This window comes from Nasonia vitripennis (assembly GCF_009193385.2).
Source record: "Nasonia vitripennis strain AsymCx chromosome 1 unlocalized genomic scaffold, Nvit_psr_1.1 chr1_random0012, whole genome shotgun sequence".
NCBI lineage: Eukaryota > Metazoa > Arthropoda > Insecta > Hymenoptera > Pteromalidae > Nasonia > Nasonia vitripennis.
In genome coordinates, this window is record NW_022279600.1 from 2,351,008 (window position 1) to 2,372,500 (window position 21,493).

General features: G+C 37.0%; 2 protein-coding genes across 14 annotated transcripts in view; both read left to right on the forward strand.

The window, feature by feature from the left end:
• LOC100114127 (double-stranded RNA-specific editase Adar) overlaps positions 1-21,493 on the forward strand; it is a 266,817-nt gene that overhangs the window by 187,233 nt on the left and 58,091 nt on the right. The window lies entirely within an intron of this gene.
• On the forward strand, positions 12,180-18,105 carry LOC100680445. Its single transcript, XM_031921473.1, has 4 exons — positions 12,180-12,304; positions 13,711-13,809; positions 14,036-14,545; positions 18,086-18,105. The coding sequence occupies exons 1-3, from the start codon at positions 12,232-12,234 to the stop codon at positions 14,374-14,376; spliced, it is 513 nt and encodes a 170-aa protein (XP_031777333.1). The 5' UTR covers positions 12,180-12,231; the 3' UTR covers positions 14,377-14,545; positions 18,086-18,105.

A 21,493-nucleotide genomic window follows, 5' to 3' on the forward strand; every position in this document is an offset into this window, starting at 1 on the left:
GCACGTTCTGCGGTGCGTTTCACGTCCTTTGGTGCTGACTGACAGTCCTCGATAAGCTCATCTACTTTCTTTTCTAACTTTGTTATATAGTCCTTTTCTTCCTTGTGAACTTCTATGGCTTCTTGCCGAGCTTTTCTGTAGTCTGCTATTTGTGCCATTGACGAGGTGCTGTCCATGTTCCTAGCACTCGCACTGCTCGCAAAACTTTCCCTACTGATCGTTCTTGATCCCAGAGATTCTCCTCCCAGGCGAAGCTCCGGTACCTTCAAGAAGAACGTAGTTTTTTCTTCTATCTTTCCTAGCTCTATTAACGCGTTCGCGAGGCCCGTCTTTATCAGACCATGCACGTTACTCCTGCCCTCTGTGTACTCGATTGTTCCGGTAATTATACCCTTTAAAATTTTGAGGTCTTCTCTTTGGCTCTTTTCCACAACCTTGTGAGTTGGGCTCGGAGCTTTCACCCGATCAGAACCGTCAGCAGAATTTGGCTCTATGACCTTACCTGCTTGAGGAAATCTTGTTTTTGACTCACTTATCATGTTTGATTTTTTTTCGGGGTTTCTTCCCCTATCCTGTATCCTAGGAAGGAGCCCTTTAACAAGGTGCTAGCATCCTGGCCAGATGCCCCTTGGTTATTTTAAAGAGGTCAATACTCCTCCCCCTCCTACCCGCCGCTTGCACAACAGGGCCCCGGGCTTGGGACCGGCGTGGCGGAGCTGTGTATGTGCGTGTGTATATATATACACACATATATGTACACAATGTGGGCATTTTGAATGCATCAATATATACGAAATATTTTCTATATATTTTGTATATTATGTATATTTAGTGGATAACTTATGATATTTAGGTATATTTTCGGAAAATATTCCAGAATATATATATATATATATATATATATATATATATATATATATATATATATATATATATATATATATATATATCTAAAAATTGTTTGTTACTCCTTTTATTAATCAAAAACAGTAAATGAATGCATTGTTGAACTCTGGAATGCATCATACATATATTATATCATTAGAATGCATCCACTAATTTGAATGCATTATATACGAATCTAAATGAATTATATACAAATTTGAAAGCATTATAATTATAATTAATTCGAGGATTACGCGAGAGCCCTATATACGCTCTATGTTAAGAGATACTTATTTCAGTCCTTATTTTGCAGATCACGCCAAGGAGAAACCAGTCCACACGGGAGCTTTTCCACAATGCGTTCTGTTCAGTCTAATATATTGTGAGTGTATATCAAAAACGTAATACTACATATAGAAACGCAACGCATTGTGGAAAGGCTCTTATATGCTCTATGCATCTATAATATATTGTAGACATTGTATTTAGACATTGTATTTGCGAGCGAATTTGAGAGCAAAAAAAAATTGTTATTTAATAACAATATTTAGATAATTTTGATCTATTTTGTTTCGTTCATCGTGTACCGTGCACTGGTTAAAAATTTTCCGAAAAGAAAACCCGTGACTGTTCCGTGTACGTAGACGTACGGGAGTGAATGTACGTAGACGGTTGAAGTACGTACGCAGCCTTTCTACAAAGTTTATTGGAAAACAATTTATTTTTATCAAAAATGGGCAAAGTGAAAAAGGAAAGCTTTGCACTAATTTGCCAGACGCCCACTAAGACTTACCATGTAATTCGCAAAAATCATTTGGCAAAAATGACCAACAAGTATCATTCATTCAAACTGAAGAAAAAAAGGCGACCGCAACTTTGCGAGTTAATGGCATTTAACAGTAAGTGCATTTATTTTATATACGTATATATATATATTTTTTTATTTTATATTAACAGAGTCCTTAGCAGCCTTTGAAATAATAAAAACAATAATTTATAAATGACCCTGTTGAAAATATTTATGAGAAATTTAATATAAAATTTTTTGTTATGATTTGTAACTTATATATGTAAAATATCACATGCATCAATTGTAGAAATATACGTACAATTTTACATAAAATCTTATATAAAGATCTTTATTATAAATTTTAGAGTGTGTCTCCGCGGCCGATATCGCGTACGCGAAATGTAATTTTAGCGTGCGCGAAAACTTTGTAGCGTGTGCAAAATCAACTAAAAATTTTCCTGGAAAATTTCGCGTGCGCTACTAATCAACCTTTCGCGTGCGCTAAATCTGTCGCGCACGCTAGAAAAATCAACCTTTCGCGTACGCTAGATCTTTCGCGCACGCTAGATATAAACTTTTCGGGCACGTTAGTATTTTTATGAGCAATTCTTTCGCGTACGCTAAAGTGCTCCAAATTTTCTTATAAGAAGCAAACGGAGTACTTATACATAGAAATGTTCCATTCTTCCTTCATAAGTCACTCCTGTTATGTTGCTTCTTTTATATATAGGAAATGTAGATCACTAGCGTACGCGAAAGAATTGCCTAAATAAGAAAAACTCTAGCGTATGCGAAAATCTCTCGCAAAAAAAAGTTCATTTATACCACTCTAACCTCAAAATGCAAACTTTAATTGCAATTTTCGGCTCCCGTGGTATAATATACTATTCTAGCGTACGCGAAAAGTTGATTTTCTAGCGTGCGCGACAGATTTAGCGCACGCGAAAGGTTGATTAGTAGCGTACGCGAAAAATTTTCCGGGAAATTGTCTGTGGTTTTCACGTACGCTAAAATTTTCTCGCGTACGCTACATTTTTTTTCGCGTACGCGATATCGGCCGCGGAGACACATTCTAAATTTTATGTAAAATTTGACGTACAGTTTTACAATTTCATTGATACATGTGACTGTAACATGTAAAAGTTTGAAATCTTTACATATAATTTTATGTAAAAATTCATGTAATTATTTTCAACATCGACGTTACTTAAAATCCCTTAAGGTAGTTCACTCAAAAAATTAATATTTTTAGAAATTGCCACTTGTTACTTCTTTGCAGATGATAATTCAGTGAATGATGAAGGACATTTAAAAGATGATGAAGTAAATATTAATGATAATAGTTTACCAAATACAAGCTGCAAAGAAATTGTAAATGCTGCTTTAGCGGATCATACCTATTGCAGTGTAGATAACAGTAGACTAGAAGACGACCGTGGGTTTGAAATAGAGGACTGTCTCGGTAAGTTTTTTTGTATTATAAAATAGCGGGAAGTAGTGCCCGTGGCAGTGGTATTAGAGAATGTCTATAACTATGTAGCCCTAATTTTTTCAAAATTTGCCCCACTCCCCTACTGTCACGTAGTTTTTTCTTATATTTTTCTGCTATCTCTCAGCATGAAAATAGGGTAAAATGTTTGATAAATATAATAGTACATTATGCAACAAGGGACTAAATTCGCAGATTATTTCCGTGTTGTATATAAAACTTTATTTACAACTTAACTGTGTAGCCACTTTGTTCCCTTAAAAAGTGGGACTTCCATCAATACAAATAAAATTTTTAAAATGTTCGATAGTTTCTAAATTTAACATTTGTTTTTCATTTTGTAAATATTTTTAAAATTCATTTTTTTATTCCACACCCGACCGAAATAGCCACTTTTTGCGCCTGAAAATCGGGGCAAAAGTAGCATATTTTTCTCGTAAACCTATTTGCGGGGCAATAGTAAAATCAACGGGGCAAAAGTATTTTTTTTTTTTAATGAATGAAACAAAAATATAAAAAAACACGTCGACTTCGATTTTCAGAGACAAATAGTAGCCATTTCAGTCGAAAGTGGAATAAAGTACTATATGCAACACGGGACGAAAGTAGCAGATTTTTCCTGCTGGTGGGTTTACTGCCCGAGCGAGAAGATTTTTCACTTGGGTGCGTTTACTGCCCGAGCGAACAGCGGGAAAAATCTGCTACTTTCGTCCCGTGTTGCATAATGTACTATTTTTAAATTATCAAAAGTTTTATTTCCGCAAATGCGGGAAAAAATATATGTGTGAATTAAAAGCTACTTTAGTCCTGCTTTTCAGGGAATAAAGTGGCTATTATAGTTAAGCCGTGAATATAACATATATAATTTTTATTCCATAAAACATCAACAAACGGTGACCTAACCTAACCACTCGTCTAAACCATCAATAACAGGTATTTTTACAATATGTTATCGAATGGAGATTCAACAATTTCGTTAAAAGAATCTAAGTTGACGTTTTGTTATGATAGCATGTCATATAGCATCCGAATCATGTTCAACCTTTGACTATGTTTAATATAAGGCGAATAGAACGCTATTCGCAATGTAAAACGTAGGTCATACCATGGGTTTTGATACGTTACCGATACGAACGGAGTGAAAATTGATTGCCTCCAACATCATTTGAACACGAGACACGGAACATAGACGTGGGCCGAGAACGATTTGAGTACGACCGAACTGTAAAACCAGAGATTAGACGAGAGATTGCCGATGAGCATGGGCGAAAGCGTGCCGTGCGATATGCAGTCGTAAGCTAGCGCCGCCCTGCGGTTTTCGCTCCGAACTATACGCATCTAGAAGTAGCAGAGGAGAAGTAGGGGCGGCCGTACGCAACTAGCTTCCCCACCAGCAACAGCGGCGAAGAGGGAAGTAGAGAGTACACAATCACATCGCGGCGCGGCAGAGCATAGAGGAGAAATAACATAAGCGGCGGTAAGGGGTATCACACGTAAAAAGGAATAGCGAGGAATAGCAGCTGACAGCCAATCAGAAGTAAGCGTTAAACGGACTTGTTCCTTATTGAGGTGGTGGGGAGAGAACATGAAGGAATGAGCCCGCTTAAAGATTGCTTCTGATTGGCTGTCAGCTGCTGTTCCTCGGTGTACCTTTTTACGTGTGATAGCCCTAACTGTTAAGGATTCGAGCTTACGCGGTGAATATGATTCATAAACAATGATATATTTATAAACAATCACCGATAAACTCTATTACAGACTAAACTCTAAGCCCTTATTAATGTCAGTGGCCATGATCGTCTTTATGAAATCAACCCTCATAATTAAAAACTTTAATTTTTTAGACGGATTATGGTTAAACCGACACAAACACGTTAAGCTTAAGCTTAGACAAAGCTAAATTAAACTAACAAGCCACCCCAGCCTCCCGATAAACATATGCTACTTTCAGTTTTCATATACCAACGACGATCGTGGCGGCGCGGTCTACGTTGTTGGTTGGTATTTATATGCACTTGTAACGGTTGCCAGTGCAATTAACGCACGTTGAGCACGTTACGACGTCTCTCCGGGACAGAATCAACATTCTGTATAATACTTCTGTTGTTACAGCTACTAAAGGCACAGCATGTGAGAGAGTAAGAGAGACAGAGAGAGAATAAGCATCGAGAGAGATTTAAATTCAGCAACTTACAATGTTGCCACCTGATCGCACACTGCTGTCAAGAGTTGACAACAGTGTGTCAGAGGGCATAGGTAAATCTGTGCTCGCGCTAGCGAGCCATTCCGAGTCTGTCTTCGCTCCGCTCCGTTTCGCGAATAGACACTCTGCGATTGCGATTATTGTGTGCGAGGGTTGCGAGGTCAACCGAACCGAGGATAATCCGTCCGAGACCATCTTCGCGTGGGTTAGAACGGCCATGCCGGCCACGTACATCTGTAAGTACTAGTTCTTATCAACTCTCGCTTACTCGGGCGACTTTAAGCCTCCTCTCTCTCTCACCTCGACTACATGCTGGTAGCTGGCATGCGCCCATCTGGCGCGCTTGTGTAAGCCAAGCACCAATAAACAGTTAGTCTAAGTTTTACAATAATCCGCGAGTGTTCATTGACTTTTCCTCCTTTTGAATCCACGTCCTGAGTACTGCTATCACCGCCGCGTGTTCATACGTCTTTACGTCCGTGCGCGGATAGATTATAGTCGGTAGAATCTAGTGCCTTCTGCACTGCCGACGGAAACGGTGAATAGTAGCATAAACAACAAACAACTTAAAATAATAATGACGGCCGAGCTACCGTCATACACTTGAGTTCGAGTCCGAGGTTCGGCAAGTTATTTTCTTTTTTTTTATTTGCTTATAAAATGTTTATAATGCGTAAAAACAATAAGAAATATATATTATTATTCTTTTAGTACGTAGGGGACGTGCAATGTGTAACTACAATTATTTATAGTTTTATAGGTAACGAAAAAATACAATTTTAAATAAATTTACATTATTTTATTAGTACGATAATGTTTTCACAATTACATTAAATCGAAAAAATTAAGTTTAAGCTTAAACAAAATTAAATTAAACTAAAAAGCCACCCCAGCCTCCTGATAAACATATGCTACTTTCAGTTTTTCTCCATCAACGATGATTGTGGCGGCGCGGTCTACGTTGTTGCTTGGTATTCTTATGCACTCGGGTTCGAGTCCGAGTCCCAGCAAATCTTTTTTTTTTCTGCGTGCTGATAAAATATACAGTATACAGTAATAATGCAATATGTCATTTTGCTTCTGCAATTATATTTCAATTTAGGTAAGTATACGGTGGGCCTGCAATAAATATAGGTATAATTTACTTCTTAATCGTTTATGAAAAAAAGCATACAATGAAACTTCTTGAATTTTAGGAATACAATTTAATAATTTTTTTTTAATATGAATGTAATTAATAAAACGTTATCGTACTAATAAGATAATTTAAATTTATTTAAAATTCTATTTTTTCTTTACGTAAAAAACTATAAATAATGGTAGTTATACATTGCAGGTCCCCTCTGTACCGTATACTTACCTAAATTGAAATATAATTGCAGAAGTAGAATGGCATATTGCGTTATTATTGTATAGTATATATTTTATCAACAAGTAGAAAAAAAAAATTGCTGAGACTTGGACTCAAACCCGAGTGCATAAGAATACCTAACAACAACGTAGACCGCGCCGCCACGATCGTCGTTGATATATGAAAACTGAAAGTAGCATATGTTTATCGGGAGGCTGGGGTGGCTTATTAGTTTAATTTAGCTTTGTTTAAGCTTAAGTTTAACTTGTTTGTGTCGGTTTAACCATAATCTCTTAAAAATTAAAGTTTTCAATGATGAGTTTTCAAAAGTTTTAGATTCTAATTTTTTTTCACTTATGCTGTTGTTTAAACATTCTTTTTAGTCCAATAATATGCCCGAATAGTTATTTGGCGTTGGTTGAAACTACCGCGAGGTGTGGATGCGCAAATTCGACAGTCGCCGTTTGTCACTTTTCCTCCGTCGCGTCAAGCGCGTGGACCTAAGAATATATAGCGCCTCTCTCTTCTCCACTGCCGCTGGATGCGTATACTTCCCCTACGCTCCTTTTCTAGATGCGTATAGTTTGATCGCAGGCCGCAAGTGGCGTCATGATCGAATTCGCCATGCATTTTAACACGGCATCGGCAATCTCTCCTCTAATCTCTGGTAAAACGAACGTAGCCTATCTCGTTTTGCAAGAACTTTTTTTGCACGTTGCTTTTGGGAATCGTTCCTACCATGCATCGCTGTAGTATGTATTTTTTGTTTTCTTTTTTCATGGCAAAGTAAGCGCCACATAGATTGCAGGTTCTTAGGTATTTAAAAATCATCAAAAAAACTACTAAGTGTTATAATGTCCCATGTTCATACATTCTTATATAAGTGAACGCATTTACGTATATGTATAACGCCTGTACGACTGCATCCGTGAAAGAAATTTTTGAAATTAGTTAATAGTAGTAGGTCGCAAAATTAATAATTTTTAAACATGTGAACAATTTCTTTTTGTAAGGTTTTGTAGAGTTGCTATACTCTAAGCTAAATTGTAGAAATTAACAAACGATACCACCGAAATCCCATCATTATAGGAAAATTTCAATGCAGACAAATTACATCGATCCCGTGCTACCAGAGAATAGACTTCCACTGAATCCGTCTAGTCTGAAGAACTAGCGGAGTGGGACAATCTCCGAGAGAGCGGACGTCCACCATGTCCACCGAGTCCGCTGAGCGAACGCGCATACACTGCTCCAAACGTTAATAAATATGGGACATTTTTTTATTTTTGCGCCGACTCCATTGTCGAGGGCAGCAATATTCTAGGGGGGAGGTGTTCTCAAATTTTGTACTAGAGTTTTCAAACCTTGGTGCTATAGAATAGTGTTGGGCGTCTTTCTGATTATATTCTATTGGAAAAATGCTTTCGCCGATTTTTATAGAAATGGGATATCTTTGGTTGTCATGTGACTGATCTGAAACAGTAGACGAATTTCTAGGTGCTCGATCAGACTTTCAATTTTTAACATTTTTCTGTAAAAGGAATACTCCTGATAATTATACTGTTTTGGTACTGTATACACATATTCGAACCGTGAGGTTGTATAGTAATTTTTCTTTTCTTCTCGAATTTCTGTTGGCGAGTTGCTATATTCATCGCTTAATGGCCTAATACCGGTAGTATTTGTATAATAAAAATAATTAGCTAATTCAGCCACATTGTCTAAAGTTTCTGGAGCTGATTTATATACGTTTTGATACAAACAGGTTGGGAGTTCCCGGACAAACACCATTCTAGCAAGGACATCTAACTGGTCTATAAATAGGTTTGACAGTTGTGGCTGTGATCTCTCTGACTGGTTCTCAGCCTTTCGTAAAATATTCCGTAATCTTAATCTTGATCTCGACTTGAGATTTATCTAGCTTAACTGCAAAGTGTCCAAAGGAATTGTGATATATATAAATGCTTTTTCGAGGAAACTTATTAGATTGCGAAAGTTTTTAAATTCTAATTTTCTAAGGACATAATAAATACTTGTATTGTTACAATCTAATATTCTATGAAAAATTTGCTGTTGATCGAAACAAGAAAGATAAGCTTTCGCATGGCTAATTTCATGGACAAACTGGTCTGGTGAAATGTCGCCATTATTAATTCTGCTTAATGTCCTCAATGCTGAAGTAAAGTAATAAGTCTCTACGTTCGGATCCATTTTTATGGATAATTCTGATTAATAAAAATATTCGAATAATTTAATAATCTTGCTTTAATAGTTTAGGTAATTTCTTTTAACGAGAAATGCAAAATGGCCATAATCTTTACTTTAGCCTGATGATCTGATATACTATATGTTTCTCAACTTCCACTTCTAATCCAAAATATCTAAAATCTTCATAGACTTCTAAAAACTTGTTTAAAAAAATCTAAATAAAATTTTGGAATACTCTAAAAACTTCTAAACTTCTAAAAAAAAATCTAAAGAATTCTCAAAGAAATTCTAGAAATTGTTGCTCTAGCAACAATGGCTAGTTCCTCACAAGGGATGCCATTTTGTAATAACTGCACTTGATATAAGGACGGGCTGCGCAGATTCTGCAAATAATTATTTATTTGGAAACATTTGGCGCTAATTTCAAAAATTTCAAGCGGACTTCTAATCCAAAGGTCGTGGGTTCGTTCCCCACAAGGGATGCCATTTTGTAAAGACCGTACTTGGTATAAGGACGGGCTGCGCGAATACAAATAATTATTTATTTATTCGAAAACTAGCATAAGCTCGAAAGCTTTCATTGTTACTAGAGTTACGCGCGGACTACGAGATCTAAGTACATCCGACGCTACCCGTCTGTACGGACGAGGATTTGTACGTACTGTCTGCTAAGGCGGACAGGTTGGTTTCGTGCGAAGGCTGTTGGTGTGTCAGCAGTTACGATTTGGGACTCGCGGACTCTTGTCTGCGACTAGAGAATCTCGGACGGTGTATTGTCACGCTATATAATCGCAAACAACGAAATGTCCGCGACTATGTTGCTTGCTCTTACCTTGTATGGCTTATGGTGTAGACAGCAAGTGTAATTTCTCCTTCTATTATCTTTTCAATGGTTTTAAGTTGTTTTAAGGATGATTTTAATTATTAATAATAATATTTGGCACTGATCAAGTGTTATTGTTTTGTTTTATTGGAGACAACCCAGAACTCGGCAGATGTTACAGTACGGTTTGCACACACTCAGTAAGTGATGCGTACAGAGAGATAGCACTCGTACTTGCTGACCGGGTACAGCTACACAACAACAGGTTACTTGTACAAAAGGCGCTCTGTGGATCGTTTCCTGGCTTTTTAAAGTCTCGTTGACTATTCAACGAGTTGTGAAATTTAATGAAACGCGGCAACGATCGACCAATCAACATCTGACGTGCAAGGATGATGTACGAAAGTAAGTCAGTTATACGCGCGTAAGAAGTGCTGACTCGTAGGTCAAAGCACTTGCTCTGATGTTCGGCGATCGGTGTCGTACTGTCGCAATCGGTTTAGTATACGTCGTCTGTATGAGTGCACGGATGCAGTCGTACAGGCGTTATACATATACGTAAATGCGTTCACTTATACAAGAATCAAGCGTAATTACAAATAAGCCACCGTACGACTATGAAAACAATACTATCATAAAAATCTTATAAAAAACTGTAACATCTGCCGAGTGCTGGGTTGTCTCCAATAAAACAAAACAATAACACTTAATCAGTGTCAAATATTATTATTAATAATTAAAAACATTCTTAAAACAACCTAAAACCATTGAGAAGATAATAGAAGGAGAAATTACACTTGCTGTCTACACCATAAGCCACACAAGGCAAGAGCAAGCAACATAGTCGCGGACATTTCGTCGTCCAAGTAAAGTAACTTGGCTACTTTCACCACCTATTATTCCGCGTGCTATTAAAAGTTTGCTTTTTCAAGCGGCCGTTGGGGACGCTAAGGCGGCTCATTTATTAGACCGTCGCATTACTATTTCGACAGTATGGCTGTTTCTTTACACTTGTGAATACATTATACCTATTTGTTTTATTAACACAATTGGTTTCATTACAAAAAGTACAAAAGTATTGTGTTATTTTTAAAAAGTAAGCCTTATTTATCGTCTCTTTAAGTCGCATGCCGATTGGATGGTGCTCAAAGTAAAATATAACCTACTTTCTCCTCTTGTTTTACGACATGATGTTTTTCCTATTATTAATGTTGTTAGTTATGCACGTTGATCTTCTTATTGCTAGATTTTTAATTAAATAGTGTTAATATACGCGGATATTTCTCCAGGATCCGGGCTATAGAGCGTAGAACTTTTGATTATGGTACACATGTCTCACTAGCGCCGTCAGCGGTCGATAGGGAAGCAAACTTTTATCATTCTGGGAGTGGGGAGGGGGGCAGTTGATTTACCTCTTTGCCTTACACCATGTGTCAGTTAATTAAAATAAATATAATAAATATAACATTTATTATTTCTTTTACATAGATGAGGAAGATAATTTAAATATAAAGAACACAAGTTTTCAAAAGATGGTTCAGATAAGGAAAACGAAATTGCGCCAGTGGAAACAATACGTTGTATTGAAGCTAATATTAAAGAAGCTGCTGATACAAAAAAAATTAGAAAATGAAGCTTTATCAGAAAATAAAAGTGTGCCTGGAACAAGTCCTTCTCCAGGCAAGTTTTTTTGGAAATAATTTTAAACTATTTTGTAGTACCGGTGGCAAGTATTAAGTACGAATGCGAACAGTACCATCTTATAAGGTGGCCGATGACGAGGTCTAGGTGGTAGGCTGTGTAGGTTATTTAGGTGTATCTGCGAGTTGATGACGTAATATATAGTATTTGATTGTAGTTGTTCTACAGGGAAGAAATAGCTTTATTTTTAATTCTTTTAACGTGTAATGAAAACTCCTAATAACTCACTTTTGAGTGAATCAGTTTATAATATAATGCGTATTATCAGTTTTGCTGATATAATTATAGAATACTCTTAAAAAGACATGGAATCTCTGAAATAAAACCTTTCCTAAAATGTAAAAGGTTGGACATTGTAAATTCGTTTTTATTTATAATTTTTTCGTCCTCTTAGAGGAAGCAAAAATAATAAATAAAAACCAATTTAAAGGAAATTACAAAGCTTCCTCTGGAAGAAAGCAAAAAAAAAATACTAATAAAAACAAGTTTATCTTTGCCAATCTTTTACATTTTAAGGGAGGATTTATTTTAGTTACTCATTTTCTTCCGGGCGGAGGTGACTCCGTGATAGAACACCAGCCTCACGCTATGTTTTCGAATCCGATGGGAATCTTGCTTGCGATGCCGGGTTTGTTAAAGGCATAATCGCGATAAGCCTACCCTGTAAACTTTCGAAAATTTTGTACAAAACAATATAACAATCTAATATTAATTTCTGATTTCAGATATCAACCCATCAAAATTGAAAATAATTAAAAATGTTTTATTATCAAATGATGAGATGATTCATGTACAAAACTTTAAGAAATCTACTAAATTTGATAATGCCAACGCTCCTCATGAAATTCTCATTGGTAAAAAATGTATGATTGTGACTCTAAAATATGATTAGCACCATGGTGAAACATTAATGAGTCGACATAGCTAAGCGTTTTATAGTTAGTAAAGATTTTTCATTTTTGTTTGGTAAAGATCGTAGAAAGAGTTTATGATCCATTGATTCTTTCATCAGTTAAAAATTGAGCTTAGATGTGTTGATTAGGCTAAAAATAGACAAACAGCTCTCTGTAGGTACATATGTAGAAAACGTTATCTTTAATGAAAAGGAGGATAGAAAAGGCATTTAAAACACTACCTTTTTCAGGTATGCGTTTTTCACTCGCATTTTCGTTCCATATTGTTAGTTACTAACAATTTATTGCAAAAAACGCGATTTCTGTCTTTTTTGCTTGTAACTTTGAAACTAATGATACTATAGGAATAGCCCTAGGATATATTTGTAGAGAACAAAAACATCTATAGTCAAAGATCGAACGTCTCAATCAGACAATTAGATCCTGAAAAAATTAGAAAAAATCTGAAAATTAGGCGTTTTTTCGAAAATTCGACCTTTCATTTAGTAAATATTTTTATTCTCTGCAAATCATCTTCCTTGGGCCATTTCGATTGTCCCATTAGTTTCAAAGTTACAATCAAACAAAGACAAAAATCGCGCTTTTTGCAATAAATTGTTAATAACTAACAATAAGAAACAAAAATTTAAGTGAAAAACACATCTCTTAATCTACACATCATCCTTTATACAATTGCACAATCGGTTCGCTGTATCGATTTTTGTGAAGAAAAAATGCTCTACAGCTTATTGATAAACTTGAAACGAAAAGTACTGTTATGTATAATAAGATTTTGTTTGCCAGTAATCGCGATAATGGCACGCTGAAGGCGACGCGGCGCAGATAGGGAGGTTAGAAAATTGTTAAACTTGATCGTTCTTAACCAGTTTTTACAAATATAGTGTCGCTAGGTGTCAGAGTTTTTAGTTGATTCCTCAAAGGCGTTTTAAGTAATCCATATACAAATACTTAACTCATTACTTAGCTAATAAGAACTCTTTAACGTTTCTACCATGGTAATTGTAATACATTTAACAACAATGCAAATTGTTCGACTTAAATCTTAAATTTGAAACCTTTTAATTTACAAATTAAGTTAACAAAATTTCATAAGCATCTAGAAATACTTTAGATCAATTTTGAATATTGAATATACGAAGGTTCAATCTTTAAATAGTGTAATATCAATATGGCTATCTACCTCTTGCAAAAATCACACACTTGAAATCAAAATAATTCAACCATATACATAATTATTAGTCCACTTCGTAAATGGTTCTGTCTTATATAATCATAATATTTTAATTATTAGATATAATCAATACAGATTATTTCGATATTTCAATAACTGATATGTATAATTTCAGAGATAACAGACTTCACCAATGAAAAACTACAAAAAATAGAATACTTAGCACCCGTTCTTGTTGAAAAGAAAAATGAAGCAAAGTTATTATACGTTGAAGGTACAATTTTATTCTATAATTTATAATTCGTTTAGAGCTCTAGTTAATTCAGATCTTAAATTGACTTGCACACGTTACAATTTTACTTGTAACGTTTTTATGATAAGTCTATTCTATAAATATAAAATTCAAAGTAAAATATCTATACTAATACATAAATGCGATGATTTTTTTATTATATGAATATACAGCATTATTTATTTTTTTTTTATAATTTTGTTATTAGGTGGGAAAAAAACTACAGATAATCCAGAATTTAATGTTAATTATGGTACCGAAGACTGCGAAATCAGTACTTTTGCTAACTATAATGTTGATGATGTTGGATTTATTACTGAGGGTGATCTATATAACAACAATGTTCCTGGTAGCAATGCACAACGGATCGAAGAAATAGAAATGCAAAATAGTGATCTAAATGGAGATAAAAGCGCAAAATCTAGTCCTGCTAAATGTGTACCTTATGTCATTGAACCCGTTGTAGATTCAGAAATGAGATCTATGAATGATGATAATGTTCATTATAGTACTGAAGACTGCGGAATTAGTACTTTTGTAGTAGTGTAGTACTTTGTGCGGATTTAGTATGGTGATCTAAATAGCGATAAAAGTGCAAAATCTAGTCCTTCTAAATGTGTACCTTGTATCAATGAACCCGTTGTAGATTTAGAAATAATATCGATGAATGGTGATGATAAAGAAAAAGGCACACATATAAATGTCGTGGAGTCCGAAGGTAAAAATGAATTTTTTTCTTAAGAAATAATCTTTTGTTTATCTGGTTTCATTAGCATAGTTATATCCCTAGTAGAGACTTATTTTAACCATCTACTTTAACAAACTTTTTCATATTTACCTGCGTAAAGTTCGAGATTGCACACACATTTGCGTTTGCAAAGTGCCAGTTTCCCGCACGGTCAGCTACTTTCACACATGCTCTTTCAGCGTCTGGAACAGCGGCACTTTGCACGCGAATGCATGTGCAATATCGAACATTGTGCACATCAGTAGGAAAAATATCGTACGATACTCGTGCAGAAACGATCTCCTTGCGTAGTCGTATCATAATGTACTATTCTAATGTTAGAATATTAGTAGATAACTTAGAGTAATACTTTAGGTTACCAAATACCCATACATATTCAGACAAAGAATCATATTTACATTTTATATGTATGGTTAAACTATTTTGAGTTACACGTAAAGCTTCGATTTAATTAAAAATGTTTACACTTATGTATTGTTACGAGTGAAGAGTGCAACGAAAAAGTGACGGACCCCGGGCTTGAACCGAGATCCCCTGGCTTGCAAGGCAGACGTTCTGTCGTCGCGCCACGGCCGCCACCGCATTGCACTCTTCTACTCGTCTTCTTATAGTAATTAGAAACCCGTGACGTGTATACACACATGACAGTATATCACTCAATAATAATATAATAATATCACTTGCATAAAACAGTATTTGGAAGATGGCAGACAGAGATCATCCGCATAGATAAGATGGGAGACATCGGAATCTAGGCAAAAACTGATGTCGATGTACAATGCGAACAGCAAGGGACCCAAAACAGAACCCTGCGAGACACCGATGCTAAGATGCCGAGGTAAGGAACGTTCGTCCTTGTCATCAACGACGGCCTGCTCTCTTCCAGTGAGATAGAAGGCAAATCAGCGGACAAAAGAGAGTTTTCATAAATAAAAGCCCTAATAAAATTGGTATCTCAGACGAGGAGAGTTGGTCTGATTTAAAGTCACCCATTATAACCTTCGTGGAATAGTTGTGCATGTGTGTTGTTAGTTGGTCTATGAAGTTAGAGCCTTGGAAAAATGGAGCTGAAACCTCACAGAAAAGGTATTCGGGCTTGCCTGGCTTGACCGACCATTCACCGTCGGATGACGAAATAACGCTAACTGTCAGTGATTTATGTATGTAGAGGGCCACACCTCCTCCGTTCCTGTTTTTGTCTCGTCTGTACAGTAAGTAGTCATCCAGTGAAGGGATGTATATTACCTTGTCGCTCAGCCAGGTTTCAGTTACAGCTATTACGTGGGATGGAGAGCGAGTGGACAAGAAAAGCCTAATCATCTCAATGTGACCCGTAAGAAAGTTCACATTGAAATGACAGACTCTTAGACCTTTATACAGAGATACCTTAGAATCGGATGAAGACATGTCAGATGAGCTTGATGGTGGATGTCGTGAAATGATGCGTGTATGTTGAAGCTATAGCGTTGATTGATGTTGGCAGTGGGCGAAATCCGGGCTAAAAAAGAGCTTAGCTGGGCGTCGGTGGTGATGACGGTGGCGCGCTCACTGTCATCATTACAGCCAGAGGGAGAGAGGGGGGGGAGGAGGGAGGAAGAGAGAAAGAGGGAGAGAAATGGAAACAAGTTAGAAAAGTTAGAAAAGGAATTAAAGAGTCTCAAAAGAAAAGAAGAACGAATCAGTGTGTTAGGTGAGAAAATGTAAACATTAATCAAGACGACGAAACAGTTAAAGAGGAGGAGGGAAATGATCAGTACGGAGATAGGAAGAGCGAGGAGGATGACTATTGGAGAAAAATAGAGATGAAGGTGATGCCGAAGAAGCTTATTAAAAAAGAATAATCGGAAATGACTAAAAGAAAAAGAAGGAACAAAAGCATATTCATTAAAGGAATGGTAAAGGTAGGGGCAAAAGTTAAAGAGAAGATTAAGTGAATAATTAAAGAAATATAAGCGGAAGCGGTGTACATAAAGAGAACTAGATCAATAGGTGAAGGGAGAGAGGCGGGATTAGAATCAATGGAAAAAATTTGAGACAATAAGGGGAAAAAAGCTTTTAAAAGAAACGGGTTTATAGATAGAAGATGACTTGATTGGTAGAAAGAGATACAGAAATGGCTAGAAATGATAGCAGAGGAAGAAAGGGAAAAATAGTGGGAATAAAGAAAGGAATAATAGTAAATGAATTGTCAGCACGGGGACACGATATAATAAAGGATATTAGAAAAACGGTAGGAAAAAACTAAATATAGTAACCGTATATATATATATATATATATATATATATATATATATATATAAATGCAAATATAGAAATAGCTCTAAAGATAAGAAAGTTAAGAGAGGTAACAGAGAATGATAGTCGAAGGGGAGAACATTATACTTGCAGGAGATGTTTAGAACAAGAAGCAAAAAGAAAGGGGGAAATGTTAAGAAAAAGGAATGGAAAGAGCATTTTAGAAATTTGTTACGAACAAAAGAGAGTGAATCAGGGTAGGGAGTAGAAAAAGGAGAAGGTGAAGAACATTTTTTGAGAAAAGAAAAGGAAGGAGGAATGGAGAAATAGAACGAGGACATTAGCGTAGCGGAAGTAAATATAGCGTGGCGCAAGATGAAAAGCAAGAAAACAGCGGGGAAAGATGGAATAGTTGTAATTTTTTGGAAACCACTACCGACAATATAGATCGATGATATTAAACGAAATATTTTAGGATTAGATTTACAGGACCTAGTGAGACGTGGACGTCATAGAAGGCAATAAGAAAAGAGGGAACTGCAGTGTTAATTAACTTTCTATCGTAACAGGTCATAAAGTACTTCCTGCGCCTGGCGGTAGTCAGCCACTGCAACTCACGTCCGGAATTTGTGATGTGCTCATCCCTTCTAATACCATAGATATACCGTATGCTCATGTTAACGAATTTCTATGGGTTTGTGTCTTGTTCTCACGTCAAGTTACAGTATACTAATAAGCAATTGTCGATGATAGGGAACAAAAATATCGACCCAAGAAGCGGTCCCCACCTATTATGATATAGCTGTTTTCTTGTTTCCGAGAGTAGGTAAATCATTATTGTAATAGGTAGAGCCCAGTACGATAGCCTTGGTCTTGAGGCTAAGTCGATTTTTCTCAGCCCAGTGCATAATCTTTTGGGCGCTAGCACTCATCCTGTTATAATAGAAATCATCTCTTCTAGGTGGAATTGACTGTAAATTTGCAAATAATCCGCGTAAATAAGATGATGAGTTTCAAGGCAAATCTCGTTTTGTCTTGAGACCATCTCGCACATTCTTTCATAAAATAAAGGTAACATTGCAGTACTGTATACAAATGGTTATTTAAATCGAAGCTATATGTGTAAAATCTTACATAAACGGTTCTTTGTTGGAATATGAGGGTATTTTATTTGTTTTATTTCCATAGAGTAATAGTATTCTACTGAATCAGAACATCGAAATAACAAACTCAGTTTTTTATACATATACATATTTATACATATTTTGTTTACAGATAACACGACAAAGAAAACGGCAAAAAATAAATTGGTACAACTGAATAAAAAAACATGTGAATTTAACATGGAAGTAATTGGGGAAATGATGAAAAACTCTAAAACCACAGTTGTACGCAAGGGCGATAAAGACACAACAAAAAAATATCCGTGCTACTTTTGCGAAAAATCTGAGGGAACGATTTCCCGTCATTATACTAGTATACATGCGAATGAACCCATCGTTAAAATGCTGGAAAGTCTAAAGGCAGAAAAAAGAAAAAAAGGTAAACCTATTTCAGAAGATCAAAAAGCCCTGAATGAAACATTTGATTTTCTAAGGAAACAAGCGACGGCTAAACACAATTTGACCGCAGGATTAGATGATGAGTTTCATGCGGTTCGACGGCCGCGAACAGATAAAATGGTTTCAGATTTCAGTATGGGTGGGAATTGTAGAAGATTCTTCATTGAATCATCGATAAGGAAAAATTATAAAAATTGCTGCAAACCATCTGATATTCTAAGAAGATCCAAGAATTTAGGCTCACGACTCATAGGAAAAAGATCTACGGTCATAACTGATTATCTCCAAAAAGTATTGCTACCTCTCAGAGATGACGCAATAACAGATGTCATCATGAATGATGACCTAATATTAGAGTACGGAAACAGTTATGCTTATAAACACAGGCATTCACCTCATTTAGGGGCCATGATAAGAGGAAGACTGCGTCTAATTGCGCACCTACTAATAGAACTCCGAAATAGCAACGCTGAAATTGTCAATTTTTCTGACTTATTCCATCAAGAAAATTACGATTACCTAATTAGTGCCGTGAACGTAATCGGAGAATACAATTGCAACCCTCATCTTCAAGATTTGTATGCTAAACCTGCTCCTGCTGCTGCAGCAGGTGCTTATGCCAAGGAATTATTAGATCTATGGATCGTTAAATGTATAAAAATGAGAAATGCTACTGGAAAAGCAGATGCTTTTGAATTTCTAGCGTTATATAAAGAATCGTTTTCTAAAATCGTAGGTAAAACAGTTTCACAAATAGAGATAAAAAAAAAACAAAAAAATCGAATTGCCAGACGATGAAGACGTTGCACATTTTAATATATATACACAGAAAATAGCCTCAAGAGAACTATGCAAATGTTATATGAGGAAAAATATAATCATCAGCTCTACAACGAATTAGGAGAGCTTTTACTTATTCGTATCCAATTTTTGAATGCTCGCAGAGCAGGAGAAATGCAACGACTCACACTTAATGACTGGAACAACTTACAAAGTCTTGATGAGAATTGCAGTAGCTACAAAAAATTATCAACTAGTGAAAAAGAATTATTAAAAGGTTTTCACAGAATGCTTATAAGAGAAAAACTGTACAGAATTTTACCAGTGATAATTACCACCTTAGAAAAAGATGGTCTTGAGTTGTATACTGATTTACGGAAGAGTAAATCAGAAGTCCATCCAGATAATCCATATTTATTTTGAACAATAGGATCCGACACTAATCTAAACAGATACCGAATAACATGCGACGTTTTGAGAAAACATAGCTTGTTGTGTAAAGCTAAGTATCCAGAAAGATTAAGAGGCACTCATTTTCGCAAGAATATATCTACTTTGAGCTTAAGCTTAAAGCTGACGGATAACCAAAGAACCGATTTATATCAGTGTCTAGGTCATAGCGCCACTATAAATAAGAATGTCTACGCTCAGAATGAGTTTCAACAACAGATCTTATCGATTGGTCCATTTTTGTTGAAAGCAACGCGTACGTATGGAAATGACAATATCAACAACATTGTAGAGAGCGATGACGAAGATGAAAGTAACGAAGATCAGGTTAAATATAATGAATGCACTACAGCAGATGTCCCTGGAGATGTGAAAGTTACTTACGACAAACCTTCTACGAGCGGAACAAAAGCAAAATCAGCACTACAGAATGAGGGCTCTGAAGAAACACATACAGGTAACTTATATCATTATTTATTTATTATTACGAATAAATCTAATTATTTTCAGTTTTCAATTGTGACGTGGAAAAAACACGAGAGATGAACTTGCTTTGTCGTCTTCTTGGTCCCGAATCCGCGACACTATTATTTATAAAAACATTCCGACCCCGCTAACGATCTCGGAGGAGGTCCCGCCAGATTTCCCTAAATAGGGTTATTCAGGGATGATTGAAATAAGTACACAATCGATTGCAATAATATATAGGTTTATTTACTCCTCGAAATACAAACCTCGGATCCCGCGCTATGCGCTGCGCTGCTCACAATGCTTAATTTTCTTTCTATCTCTCTCTTTCTCTCTTCCACAAGCTTGGCCTTACCGACCTCATCAATTCGACGAAGTCGGTAAGGCCGCGCTCGGAAAAATTCCCGTCGACACGCGCCACGCGCACGCTCGTCCACCCCCCCCCCCCCCTCGCTCGAGTCCGACAACACAAATCGGTTCCCAAAATCGGCTCTGAGCGCCTGTCGATGCTCGTATTTTTCACGAATTTCTACGTTCTTCTTGCGTTTTCTCGCATGGTCTTTTCTCGATCGTTCCCTCGATGCTCACTCTTTCGCTCTCTCACTCTATCTATCCACCCTCACGTTCGTAGCGCAAATAATTTGGGCAAGTCTTCACAGTCACTCCAGGCTTATCACAGCCCTGACAACACACCTACGAGCACTTCAGGGCTTCAGGAAGCGACGGTTTCACCTGATTCGGACACACTCGACTAGTATGCCCTTTCACGTGGCACGCATAGCATACGATTACCGGGCATTCCGACGATCGGTGACCTACAACCTGATACGTGTAGCAAACGCCCACGAACTCTCATCCACGCGCACTCACCTGTGCTCCGTTCGTTCCACTAGGTCTCTTCGCTCTACTACAACTACCCTGCCGCGCGTTGTTCATCGAACTAACCTCACCGCTTCGCGACGCCCCTCGGCTGTCGCGATTTTGCGGGTTGCCGTTTTGCAACGTCGCTAGAGAGTTCGGTCGCGAACAATTGCCCTTTCTGAAATGCTGCGTGACCGCTGCGACAAAGGAGACCTTGGGCTTAACCTCACTAGTAACGCTTGCAGACTCATCACTCACTGCCTCGTTATTTCGCGGTTTCTTCGCACCTTTACTCTTTCCCTTTCCCTTACCACCCGCTGTCCTCGACCACCGAGGCTTCGCCTTTCTCCCCCTCTTCCTGAGCAGCTGCTACCTTTGGCTTTCTAGGTCCCGTGTACGCTGCCCCAGGTACGCGTATCTTACCTACGGTTGACGGCGAAAGGTAGAGCGTGTCGGGATCTCTGGCGCTCGTATAGGCGACCGTATCGCTCTATATCATCAAGTGATTCGATCATCTTGTCGCCAATTGCGTGACGATATTTCGGATGGATCTTACGGTACA

Excerpts from the sequence above, each read along its gene's own strand:
- LOC100680445 (XM_031921473.1), top strand. The coding sequence starts at position 12,232 with ATGATTCATGTACAAAACTTTAAGAAATCTACTAAATTTGATAATGCC. Across the intron at positions 12,305-13,710 it reads TCCTCATGAAATTCTCATTG|AGATAACAGACTTCACCAAT; the intron begins GTAAAAAATGTA and ends GTATAATTTCAG. Across the intron at positions 13,810-14,035 it reads AAAGTTATTATACGTTGAAG|GTGGGAAAAAAACTACAGAT; the intron begins GTACAATTTTAT and ends TTTTGTTATTAG.